At 35.2% G+C, this 13,947-nt stretch overlaps 1 protein-coding gene across 2 annotated transcripts in view; it reads left to right on the plus strand.

Moving 5' to 3' along the window:
- LOC149173497 (pachytene checkpoint protein 2 homolog) overlaps positions 1 to 13,947 on the plus strand; it is a 347,964-nt gene that overhangs the window by 166,958 nt on the left and 167,059 nt on the right. For both annotated transcript variants that reach the window (XM_089424626.1, XM_089424625.1), the window contains exon 9: positions 11,415 to 11,484. In XM_089424626.1, coding sequence (XP_089280752.1) covers positions 11,415 to 11,484 — 70 coding nt within the window. The remainder of the gene's footprint in view (positions 1 to 11,414; positions 11,485 to 13,947) is intronic.

Raw genomic sequence — 13,947 nt, forward strand, 5'->3', positions numbered from 1 at the left:
GATTTTACCTGGCACGTGAGCGGCTTTCAACCGATGCTCCTTTTACCTGATGCTCATGCTGTTGGTCTCATGCAGTCGATCCCACGCATATCTCAAAGAAGCAGAAGTGAAACTCGAAACCGCACGTCAGCTGAGTGATGGGCTCGGATCTGTCTGCGGATGACCTTGACGGCAGATAAGAAAGGACCTTTAAATGCTTGCAAACAGGGCAGCCACACGCAGTCTATTATTTTTATATTTCTTATCACAGGTGAGAGCAGGACGTAGCTGCCGTCTGGAGATGCAATGAGACTCCAAACGTGTATACTGAGGACTGTATGCCAGAACGCACCCACGAAAACGGCCAGTATAAGTTGCAGGATTTGCAGTGATTGTAGCCTGAGGAATGGAGAACGGCAGCAGGCAGAGGAAGATAAATGAGGCAGCGGAGGAACGCAAGGGACACGTTTTGATCGCGGGCTTTGTATTGTATATATTTTTGCTTGCAGTTGCAGGGCTAGACAGCGAATGATGACTCTGCAGAACTAAATTTTTCCTCCAGATCTTATCTCAAGCCTGTAACCTGCAAGTAGAAAACAGAAACCCAGCAGATATATGCAAAATTTTAAAGTAAAACCCTTCGAAACTTTCAGAGAACACCCTGCAACCTGCTGAAGAAAAGGGCAAATCCCTATATTATGTATAAACAAAAATGAAACCCTAGATCCAGCAAAAGAATTACAGTATTTACAAACCGAAAGCTCTTAAGAAGCCAGATTTATCAATAATCACAGTAATATTATCAAAATTTGATTTTAATGTAAAACGCTTCAGAAAACCCTGCATGCATTCATAAAAAATATTTCGAATGATAAGCCCGGGATCAAGAACTGGCTGGGCTCTTTCAGAAAACACAACCCGGGAGTTGGCTGGTTCAGCCGAGAACTTCCCCTAACGCCCGGTAATCTGAAAAAGGGATTTCCTGCACAGCTTAAAATCAACCATCAATGTAGAAGGAGAAAACAATAGTGAAACCCCGATCAAATGGAGATACCTGCCAATATATTTCAGAATCTAAACTATCATTCAAACCCCAAAGATCAGACAAGATACTTGTGCCTAGATCAATCTTCATTAAGCTATCATCAATGGCTGAAAATGAAATTATGCAGAAAAAATAGAATAATCTTACAGCATTTTCAGAAGAGTAACACCAACAAGATTTTTAACCCCAAAGTCTTCTTTATTGCACAAAAAAAAATGAACTACAAGAGAGCTTCTTCAGCACCAGACTCACAGATCCAATCTCTCAAATGACCCCTAGCACCCTACTTAAAGGAAATGATCCCAACGGCTAGTTCGAGTGATCCATGTCGAAATGATCTCGACTGTCGATGAGAATCAAGATATCTCTTAACCTCATCCGTCGAATTAGTTAATTCATTAAAAAATGAAAATTTGCATTTATTTACTCAAAAATATTATTATTTTATTAGTTTTAGGGTTTTTGCTTTATTTTATAATTTATTATTATTATTATTATTTTTTATTTATTTTATTATTTTATTATATATATATATATATTTTTTTAAATTTTTATTTTTCAGCTATTTATTTATTTATTTATTTTTAATTTCTTAATTTTTAATTTCTAAATGGATCCTCGAACTTAGCCTTTGGAAAAATCACCTAGGACCTAGGACTTAGGACTCATGAGGGGATTAAAACATTTTCTAACCCTCAAGACACTTTACATCATGACTTTTACAACTTTACATCTCAAAGGGGAGAACCCACTTGACATAGACCTTCATAAATCACCCAGTTCTGCGACACAACTATAATCTAGCAGATTAACACACTAGGATTCTCCTAAGATTCTAATGACAAAATCCATCCCGGCTTTGGGGTTAGGTTGAAGAAAAACTCTGCCGATCATGGATCGGTGAGACGAAAAACCTTCCGGGACGTAGATTATCACTTAGAAAATTAGGTCCACCTAGGCAATTTACAGACATGACTCATATCTGCTATGATTATTTACAATTTATACATGCAGACTGGGTTTACAACATAAATTGATCAAGCTGTCGATGACTGAAGAATGGCACGGACATGTCGATCAAGCGCTACCCTTTTTGCAAAGAAAAAAGGGGGTGTACTGCTATGGGCGGTTGACCGGTAGTGGTCAACATCTGGCTCTACTTGGGGACACGTTGCTGCACTGTAGGAATGTGAGAATCCAGAATCTGCATCCATGCAATACACAACGAAATATAAGTAGCGTCCGTCCAAAAAATCATCATATAACATTAAGCACATGAAAGATATAAGCTCTTCATTTATTAACTATCTAATCCTAAAACAGAAATGAAAATGCTGAAAAAAAACAAGGAGTAGGGTTAGAAATACAGCGGATGCCCCTGGCATCAGATGTGTTCAATATAGTGTATACTGAGCATTTGCTTGCTTTCAGGCAAATCTGTCGGCTGTTTGTCGGATGTGCCATGTCCAATTCTGCATATGGTAGGACTTTTTGCTATCCGAAATCCAAGCTGCTCGCGGCCGTCTGATGCATCAAATCTTCTTCTCATTCTCTTTCTCTTGCGCTTTTTCTTTATGGCAGGCTGTATTGCTGATGACATGGAACTTTCTATTTCAAAGCTATCAGATGAAGTATGTAAGATATGCGTGACATGTCTTTCTTTATCATGCATTTGATCTTTATCATTTTTAAGTCTATCTGGATCACCTTCAATTAACCATCTTTCAATCGAACCAATGACCTCCTCATAATAAGATGGAGCTTGTTGCAACAAATGAGAAGGCTCCTGATCTGTTGATGTCCCTTGGTTTCTCTCATCCTTTGACCATTGTTGAAACTTTTGAACCTGTATTTTAATGGCATCAATCTGACTAGACTGATCAACCTTTATAGCACTGATTTGCCTGGCATGGTCTTCTTCCATATCTCTTATTACTTTATCGTTCTTTTCCTTTATATTCATCAAGCAATACTGCATGGAGTTTATTTCTTCTTTATGATTTGCTTGCATGGTAGCCAACTGATTATTATGATCAAATGTCATGATAGTCATTTCTTCATCCATATTTAATAACTTGTTTTGCATAGAATTAATTTCCCTATCATGATCAGCTTTCATGGTTGTCATATTTTCCTCTAAGCCTGACATGTTGCTTTGCATGAATCTAATTTCTGTGTCATGATTAATATTCATGGCTTCAATTTCCTTACTATGTTGATTTTGCATGATCTCCATCTCCCTATTACGCTTTTCCAGGTGAGCGGATAAAGTTCTCACATCATTGGCGTAATTAGTTTGATTTATCTCCATATTTCTTACCAACATCATTAGTTCTTGTATAATTTGCTTTTGATCTTCCTTTTCGTTGTCATTTGTCCCTGCTTTTCCACTATCATGGACTTGATCTGCAATAGTACAGGTGGATGACACATTCTGATATGAAGAATTGTCTTGGAATCTTTCACCGACAGCTGGACCTTTTATCGAATTACTTTCATTATGTTGCACAATTTTAGGGGCACAAGGCAAGTTGTCTGGATTACCATATCTATCTTTAAGAGCATTGACAATGTCTTGCAAAGAAATGAAGGAATCTTCAGGAAAACTATTAAACCAGTCCAAAGCATCACCCTTTAAAGAATGGACAAATAGACACATCTTGAAATCTTCATGATTATATTGAGGAAGTCTACAATATATGATCATTACACAAGTAAACCTGTTTAAATGTTGTCTAACAGCGACCAAATCACCACCCGAGAACTTAAATAATTTAGAAATGGCCTCTTTCGGAAAATCATGGAGATTATCAGTAAAATGACATGGTTTAAGTGAATAATCCATGATGAATAATAAGGGATCAAATGGATGATAGAACGAGATCTCTGCTCAAGAAAATCAATAGATGAAAGAAGTGGAGTCGCCACTTGAACAATGAATCTAATTCTAGGATCCAAAAAGGAAACACAAGCAGATATGAGGAAGGCTTCTTGTCTGGGAAAAAATAAGAAAATGGAGTCGCCACCCAAACAAGAAAGAAACCGAAGAGAAGCTGTTGATATGTGATGAAAAGATCCAAATGATGCCAAAAAAAAAATTTGAATTTGCCAGCTCAAATGAGAGATGAGAAAGATGAGAAGATGAATATCGTTAAAACGCCAGGAACAAAAAAACTCTATCCCCGGCAACGGCGCCAAAAAATGTTGTCGCGCAGATTGTCACGACAACGCTCAGACCGGGGGCTGTCACCTTGATCCCCGATCTCTCCGTTTAAGCCTGTCTCCCGCGGCTAAGGGGGGTAGACCCTATGAGGTGATGGAGATCAATTGTCGACCAGTTGGGTTGGGAGACATGAAGCACTAAAATGATTTTATTAATTTAGCGGACCAGTGCCTTATAAGATTTATGTTTAAACGATTGCTTGCTAGATTGATATAGAAATACAAACCATGAACAACAATCATTTATCATCAAACGACTAGAACAGCGTAAGATATCTATTAAAACCACAAAGTTCTTGTAACGACCAAATCTCAATAACGATATCCATCAATTAAGAAAATTTCGATCAATGCTTTAAACAGCCATGCAATTAGGAATCATTAACCAGATATCATGTGCAAACTTGTCTAAAATGATGAACATTCATTCCGCATCAATATTTGAATCTCAGCAAAAAAATAAAATGTGACGAGCTGAGACTAAAACTGGCAAAAAATTTTCAAAAAAAATGCCTTTTTATGCTTTTTGAATTATGGCAAAAATTTAAAGCTTAAAAATGAAATAAAGTCCAAATATATATTTATTTTTTAAATGATTTAAAAGAAAATTAAACTAAATAAATTAAAAGATAAAAACTAAATCTAAAAATTAATAAACAAAACCTAAAAAAAGAATCTAATGTAACCTAATCTAAAGTTATGAATGAGACTATATATATATATAAACAAAACAAATTTAAATCTAAGTCTAAACAAAAATAAAAGGACCTAAAGTCTAATATTTACGATGAAATGAGAATATACAAAAAATCTAAATCTAAACTAGACCAATGTATACAGGACCATAAGCCAAAAATAAAGAACTAATGCAAATGAATATCGATTTTTTTTTATTTTTATTTTATAAAACCTAAAACTGAGAAATAAAACTACGCTATCAAAAGCCGAATCAAAGATTGAAATCGTATAACCCTAAAACGCCAAGACGCAGATAGACTCACGCTGCAATCAAAACGAAAAAATCTTACTGCTGTAGTCAGGAGGCGGGCAGACTTACGCTATTAGAAAGAAATCCAAAATAAACTGAAACCACGTTGAATTTACGGTTTACGTTGAAACCAAAATGATGCCACAGCGTGAAGAAATATGCGGCTTTAATACAAATCGGATTTTACTTGGCACGTGAGCGGCTTTCAACCGATGCTCCTTTTACCTGATGCTCATGCTGTTGGTCTCATGCAGTCGATCCCACACATATCTCAAAGAAGCAGAAGTGAAACTCGAAACCACACGTTAGCTGAGTGATGGGCTCGAATCTGTCTGCGGATCACCTTGACGGCAGATAAGAAAGGACCTTTAAATGCTTGCAAACAGGGCAGCCACACGCAGTCTATTATTTTTATATTTCTTATCACAGGTGAGAGCAAGACGTAGCTGCCGTCTGGAGATGCAATGAGACTCCAAACGTGTATACCGAGGACTGTATGCTAGCACGAACCCACGAAAACGACCAGTATAAGTTGCAGGATTTGCAGTGATTGTAGCCTGAGGAATGGAGAACGGCAGCAGGCAGAGGAAGATAAATGAGGCAGCGGAGGAACGCAAGGGACACGTTTTGATCGCGGGCTTTGTATTGTATATATTTTTGCTTGCAGTTGCAGGGCTAGACAGCGAATGATGACTCTGCAGAACTAAATTTTTCCTCCAGATCTTATCTCGAGCCTGTAACCTGTAAGTAGAAAACAGAAACCGGACAGATATATGCAAAATTTTAAAGTAAAACCCTTCGAAACTTTCAGAGAACACCCTGCAACCTGCTGAAGAAAAGGGCAAATCCCTATATTATGTATAACCAAAAATGAAACCCTAGATCCAACAAAAGAATTACAGTATTTACAAACCAAAAGCTCTTAAGAAGCCAGATTTATCAATAATCATAGTAATATTATCAAAATTTGATTTTAATGTAAAACGCTTTAGAAAACCCTGCATGCATTCATAAAAAATATTTCGAATGATAAGCTCGGGATCAAGAACTGGCTGGGCTCTTTCAGAAAACACAACCCGGGAGTTGGCTGGTTCAGCCGAGAACTTCCTCTAACGCCCGGTAATCTGAAAAAAGGATTTCCTGCACAGCTTAAAATCAACCATCAATGTAGAAGGAGAAAACAATAGTGAAACCCCGATCAAATGGAGATACCTGCCAATATATTTCAGAATCTAAACTATCATTCAAACCCCAAAGATCAAACAAGATACCTGTGCCTAGATCAATCTTCATTAAGCTATCATCAATGGCTGAAAATGAAATTATGCAGAAAAAATAGAACAATCTTACAGCATTTTCAGAAGAGTAACACCAACAAGATTTTTAACCCCAAAGTCTTCTTTATTGCACAAAAAAAAATGAACTACAAGAGAGCTTCTTCAGCACCAGACTCACAGATCCAATCTCTCAAATGACCCCAAACACCCTACTTAAAGGAAATGATCCCAACGGCTAGTTCGAGTGATCCATGTCGAAATGATCTCGACCGTCGATGAGAATCAAGATATCTCTTAATCTCATCCGTCGAATTAGTTAATTCATTAAAAAATGAAAATTTGCATTTATTTACTCAAAAATATTATTATTTTATTATTTTTAGGGTTTTTGCTTTATTTTATAATTTATTATTATTATTATTTATTTATTTTATTATTTTATTATATATATATATATATTTTTAAATTTTTATTTTTCAGCGATTTATTTATTTATTTTTAATTTCTAAATGGATCCTCGAACTTAGCCTTTGGAAAAATCACCTAGGACCTAGGACTTAGGACTCATGAGGGGATTAAAACATTTTCTAACCCTCAAGACACTTTACATCATGACTTTTACAACTTTACATCTCAAAGGGGAGAACCCACTTGACATAGACCCTCATAAATCACCCAGTTCTGCGACACAACTATAATCTAGCAGATTAACACACTAGGATTCTCCTAAGATTCTAATGACAAAATCCATCCCGACTTTGGGGTTAGGTTGAAGGAAAACTCTGCCGATCATGGATCGGTGAGACGAAAATCCTTCCGGGACGTAGATTATCATTTAGAAAATTAGGTCCACCTAGGCAATTTATAGACATGAGTCATATCTGCTATGATTATTTACAATTTATACATGCAGACTGGGTTTACAACATAAATTGATCAAGCTGTCGATGATTGAAGAATGGCACAGACATGTCGATCAAGCGCTACCCTTTTTGCAAAGAAAAAAGGGGGTGTACTGCTATGGGCGGTTGACCGGTAGTGGTCAACAGAGTTCAAGTAAATAATACCAATATCTTTCAATGGAAAATAAAGAATGAAACAATTAATCCAATGTAGCTCCACAAGTTCCAAATTGTTATGAATATAATTCATATAAATATAAATATAATAATAATAAATAATAATTAATTAACTAATGGTTAGCTAGTTAGTAATGAAGAGGCATGTCATAGAGACATGACCATTCATGAAAGGGGACCTGCCTAGGGTATATAAGCAGACCCCCATTCTCATTTGTAATCATTTCATATCTTACATCAATTCAATATACAATATTCAATATACAGTTAGATGTCTTATAATGAACATTTATGTCTTTGAAGTATTTTAAATATTTTCTGCTGCGTATACGACTTTTTGGTCATTACATTGGTATCAGAGCCATGTTGGCAGATCCTGACGTTTGGCCATCAACTTGTCTTCGTAACTAAAGCGTTTCCCTACACGAGTTGGAGTTTCTCCATTTTCGGTCAGGCCTGAGTTTAAAGAAAAAGGAACTAGAAAAAAGATTATAAAAGAAAAGAGTTAAAAAAAAATATCTAATTAAAAAAAAAATAATAATAAGGTTTTTGACCATTGACATTTCAATGATTCTAGTAAAAAAAAATAGTCTGATGTAAATTTTGAAGGAGAACATTCATATATATAAAAAGGTTCTACATTATTGATAAAAAGTGCATGATAAAGTCAAAAGGGAATATTTCCAAATATCTTTAAAACTATACGTAAGAGAAAGAAGAGTAGATAAGATTATCTTGATTCTTCATTAAGTGGTTTACAAGCTTGTGGTTTTAGCAACCCATGGTATTTTCAAGGTAAAAGAAGAACAAAAAGAATATGAAAACTCTTTATGTGAATGGTAAGTTTTACTTTTTATGTGGAGAAAATTAACAGAGTCAAAGACACATAAGTGGACATATATTTTATATTATACCCCAAAGAGGTGAATAGCCACGTTTCACTAGGGTTGTAACTTTTCAAAAAGAAAAAAAATGATTATAAATATATATAGAAAAAAACTCTATAAAAGAAAAATAAAACATAATAAAGTAAAAAAAAAGAAAAAAAAGAAAAAAATTATAAAAAAAGAAGAGAGTTTAAGAATTTTTGTTGTTGTTGTTGAGAATATATATTTTTAAATAAAAAAATAAAAATAAAAAAATAAAATAAAATTACCAAGGAAGGTTATCAAGTCAAGAAAAATGGAGCCTAATTCAAAAATAATGAAGGAAGTAGTCAAGATGAGTCTCACACAACAATCACTATTTTGGACTAAATGTCCAAGTTGTCTAGACGAAATTGGATATACATATATTAAAAAAAAGTGCAATTTATGTTGTCCAAGGTGTGGAAGATTATTTAGTACAGAAGAACATCAAGACAATGAGCAGATGCAAATAAAACGATTAAAGGAAGAAATCACAAAACTTCAACAAAAGAACGAAGCATCAAAGAAGAAATATAAAGATCTCGAAGATCGGTTTCATGAAAAATCAACAGAAAGCAACGAAGAAATTTGGCGTCTAAGGGACCACAATGAGAAATTACTTTCATAGATAAAAAAGTCCAAGGTTAAGAAACAAAGACTAAAAAAAGAAAATGAAAGTTTTGATAAGGAACTAAAGGAGAATCTATCAAAAAAAGAAAAAATAAAATGTGTGCCTAAAAACCCTTAATAAAAAATTATTAGAGCCAATCAAAAAAAGAAAAAATAAAATTTGTGCCTAAAAACCCTTAATAAAAAATTATTAGAGCAAATCAAAAATTTAAAAGATAAAGAGAAAGATACTAAGGACAAAGTCAACAATTCAGAAAATGACGAACTTTCACGTCTAAGGAATCATAACCAAGCCTCACTTACGCAAATAAATAAGCTTAAAAGTGACAAGAAATCAGTAAATAACAAGTTAGAACAACTTCAAGTAGTATTATTGAAGTTTCTAGTCATTTCAGTCCAAGTTGAAGATAAAGAAACAAATACCGATCCAGTCAAAATTGTAACTCAAGCAAAGGATAAACCTACTGAAGTGAAGACACATGCAGAAGTTGCAGTTCAAACAACGGACATTCCAAACGATGATTCAATATCCAACTCAACAACAACAGTGCTTGAAGGAAATCAGGAAACAACCACTAACATGATAAGGGAAAGTCCAACCAGAAGAACTATTTATCGACATCCGAATCACAGGAGCAGACTTTCCAATCAATCTACGTACCAGTATCACTCTAAACATAAACGACAAATTTATGTTCCCAAGAATACTAAATTTTGCAGAATCCAGTCTTACAATAACTATTTATCACAACTTTTTAGAGATCAGAAGATTCCCAGAAGATTAATCTATGATGGTTCGATCTGTTCTCAGTATGACAATTTTGTCTATCACTCAGAGAATCATATCATCTTGTATCAACGAAGATGAAAGTTAAGAGACGAGAAGATATTGCCAATAAGCTTTGAGGACAAAGCTTCTTGAAGAGAGAGGCAATGTTATGAATATAATTCATCTAAAAATAATAAATATAAATATAAATATAATAATAATAAATAATAATTAATTAACTAATGGTTAGTTAGTTAGTAATGAAAAAGCATGTTTTAGAAACATGACCATTCATGAAAGGGCACTTGCCTAGGGAATATAAGAAGACCCTTATTCTCATTTGTAATCATCTCATTATCTTACATCAATTCATTATACAATATTCAATAGATAGTTTCATGTCTTATAATGGACATTTACATCTCTGAAGTATTTTAAAGATTTCTGCTGGATATACCACTTTTTGGTCATTACACAAATGTATTGCTTGCAAGTACAATAAATTGCTCCAAATGAAATGACAAAAGAATGTTTCAAGAGATAAATATCAATAACCAAAATGCCAGATACACATGAGTTGACAAAATGTATTGAAGCAATGTATTCAAGAAACTTATAGAACCAAGTAGATGAAGAAGTGAAAATAGTCTATGCTTGCCAAATAAATATGAAACAATTGCTTGTTCAAAAATAAATATTGCATGCAAATGGATTGCATGATACAAGTACTTAAGGAATGGAAAGAGCAAACATAAACCAATGTTAAACTTATGCGAAAATAAAATAAAATAAAAAAGAGAGAAATGAGTGCTATGTTAGAGAACTAATCATGCATGAGTTGAACTTTAGCAAATGAGATTAGCAAAGAAAATTAGAGCAACTAAGATTAATCCACCCACAAGCAAAGATCCTCCTCTGAATAGGGAGAAGGGATATCATGGGAAAAATTCCAAAGCTCCCACCCAAAATAATCAGCCTTTTATTAATTTGGTTACAAGAGATGAGAACCCTTCAAACGCCTCAACGAAACTCAAGGAGAGTCCTTGCAATAGTAGCTTGGAAGCTTGAACACTAGACTTCCTCCTTGGTAAATTAGATTGATGCAAATGAGGCACACATAAAAGCCTTCAAATCTTAAATTTAAAGGACTGATGGAAATTACAAATCAGCCACTTGAGAAATCACAATGAAAATTCTCACAAGTGCCTTTCTTTGTACTGTAAATTCCCAGCTATTCCATCTTTCTGTTTAATATACTGTAAATTCTCACAAGTGCCTTTCTTTGTACTGTAAAGTGACCAAGTGCTCTCTTGAATTGCATTCAATGAGTTTTAGAGATAGTTGGGTTTGCCATTTTTTAGCTAACAGTTTTTTTGTAGATTGTTGAATGTCGTGATGTCCTTGCCTGGAATTGTCTGTTTGTCTGTCTTTGTTTAACATAATTTCTGCCATTTCTCTGCATTTCATCGGGCATCTCGTTGAAAATACTCATTGACCATTTCATATCTGAGTAACAGGTGACAAAGCTTTTCCAGAAAATTCACGAAATGGCGGAAGAAGAGAATAATTTGGTTTTTATTTTGATTGGTAAGTCTACTAGAAGTTGTTCTTTAGTAACGTTATATGTCTTTTTCCTTCCAGCATATAGATTTGTAAGTTTTACTTTCGTGTTTTTTTTGTAAATCACTTATTTCATCGGATATTGTAATGTTGGGGCTCCAAGGCTAATAGTTATTCAATTTTAATGGTCTGTTCCTCTGCTTAGAAACTTTTTCCATTGTGTAAAATATTGATTTGAACACTAGATGCTATGCTGGGTTGAGATGTCTTTTCAAGGACTTGCTGTTATCATTCACTTCCTTTCAGTATGTTACAATTCCATTCTTGTAGCCCAATGAGATCTTTGTGTAACAACCTCAAAGGCATCAGTTGCACAACGGACGAGTCATTTTCACAAAATTCAGAAATAAAACATAACCGTAATAGACTCTACATGGCAAGTTGTCATTTATTTTGTAAGATAATTCATATATTTACATAAATATATTTACATTGGTAAACCTTATATTCTCATAGATATAATTACATCAGTGAAAAAAGGGGAAAACATATTGCTGAAAGATTTATAGATGGTATTTACATCCTCTTTCACAAATCAACAATAACATAAATACAATCTGAATAGACAGGAAGATATAACAATTTGGCATCATTGGTAAACTTCAGATTAACATATTTACATCAGTGAAAAAGGGGAAAACATATTGTGGAAGGGTATTTAAAATGATATTTACATCCTCTTCCTTAAAGCAACAATAACAGAAATAAAATTTGAATACTCAGGAGGATCTAACAATTTGACATCCTTGATCAACAAAATCCCTTTGTGAACTGCAGCATATGCACCACTTCTCTCTGTTGATTTTTGGTAGCATGGGATGTGCTTTAGCCATGAAAATTGGTGGAGAGACTAAGGCACAAGAGATCTCCAAGACCCATAAATTGTTTGGAGAAATTCCACCTGGGTGAAGAGATATTAAAATAATTAATATTTTTAATGAGACCCTAAGTCTAAACTTAGGTAAACTAAAATATCAATGTGTATTAATATAATATGGGTAAGAAAGTTCTAAATAACGAGGATCAAGCCAAATCTAATCTTAGCCGTTGATTAGATACTTAATCTCGGTCTTTGAATCGTCAATAGGAAAAGTGTAAGAGGAGGCTTGAGGGTCAGTTGGAGACACACCGAGTTGATCGGTCAATTCGATTTTCTGGGGCAGGGTTTGCTGAGAAATCAACTTAGTGATCTGTTGCAGCGAGGGGTAGTTCAACAGAAGGTCGAGAATACATATCAGAGAGGCAGAGAAAGTGTCGGAGAGAGAGCACAGAGGTTTGGAAGGCTGACATAGTGGGAGCCAAGACTGGCGCAGAGGCTGAGGAGGTCAGCGCAGGTGATGCAAAGGGCCAAGAGGTTGACGCAGAGGGCTAAGAGGCTGACGCAGAGGCAACAGACGTTGCGCAGAGGCTGATGGAATTTCTAAGTTTAACCCGTTAGAAATTCTTCTTGCACTATTTGGTTTATTTCACCTACTTGTTTAATTTCTTAACAAGTTATTTAACCATATAAATACTGAAAATAAACACAAATGCAGTCTCAACCATATACAGATCATCAACTGAAAGAATAGAGAAACACACAAGTGACACCGTTATTTTTGGACAATTATCCACAGAAAACCCAACTTGGGAAAACTGGTGCAACAGTTCTGAGGGTTTTATTATTAAGCAACTTTTCTTGAGTACAACTAGGGTGCCAAACTGGCCCACCCAACAGAGAAGTCAATCTGGCAGTAATACCTTTCTTCGGAAGCAGATATTCGACAAGTCTGCTCCACGAAAAACCTTTCGGCTCTTCTCTGAGTCTTTGTGTCACTCAAATCCCCCTGCGTTAGCCTTTTGCTGCTTTGCGTTGGCTCTTTGGCCCTCTGCGTCACCCACGCAGGGCCTTCTAGCCTCTGCGCAGTCACTCTGGCCCTCTGCAAGGCTCCTGCTGGCTCTGTGTAGCCTCCTCTACCTCAGCGCTGATCTCTCGGCACTATCTCTGTCTCTCTGCTATGCATTCACTGCCCCTCGCTACAACTCTGATCACTTGTTTGAATTTTCTCAGCAAACCCTGCTCCAGAAAATCGAATTGACTGATCAATCTTGGTGTATCTCCAACTAACCCTAAAGCCTTTTCTTATACTTTTTCTGTTGAGTCTTCAACGACCGAGATTAAATCTCTAATCAACGACTAAGATTCAATTTGGCTTGATCCATGTCATTTAGAACATTTTCACCCAGTTTTATATTAATACCCATTAATATTTTAATTTTCCGAAGTTTAGACTTAGGAAGTCCATTAAAAATATTAATTTTTTTAATATCTTTCTAACCGGGTGGAATTTCCCCAAACCATTTCTGGGTCTTGGAGATCTCATGTGCTTTAGCCTCTCAACCAATTTTCATGGCTAGAGGACATCCGATGCTACCCCAAATCAACACTCC

The sequence above is a fragment of the Pinus tabuliformis genome, chromosome 4_2, assembly GCF_031772625.1.
Source record: "Pinus tabuliformis cultivar Carrire ecotype Pingquan chromosome 4_2, CPIR1, whole genome shotgun sequence".
Taxonomy (NCBI): Eukaryota; Viridiplantae; Streptophyta; class Pinopsida; order Pinales; family Pinaceae; genus Pinus; species Pinus tabuliformis.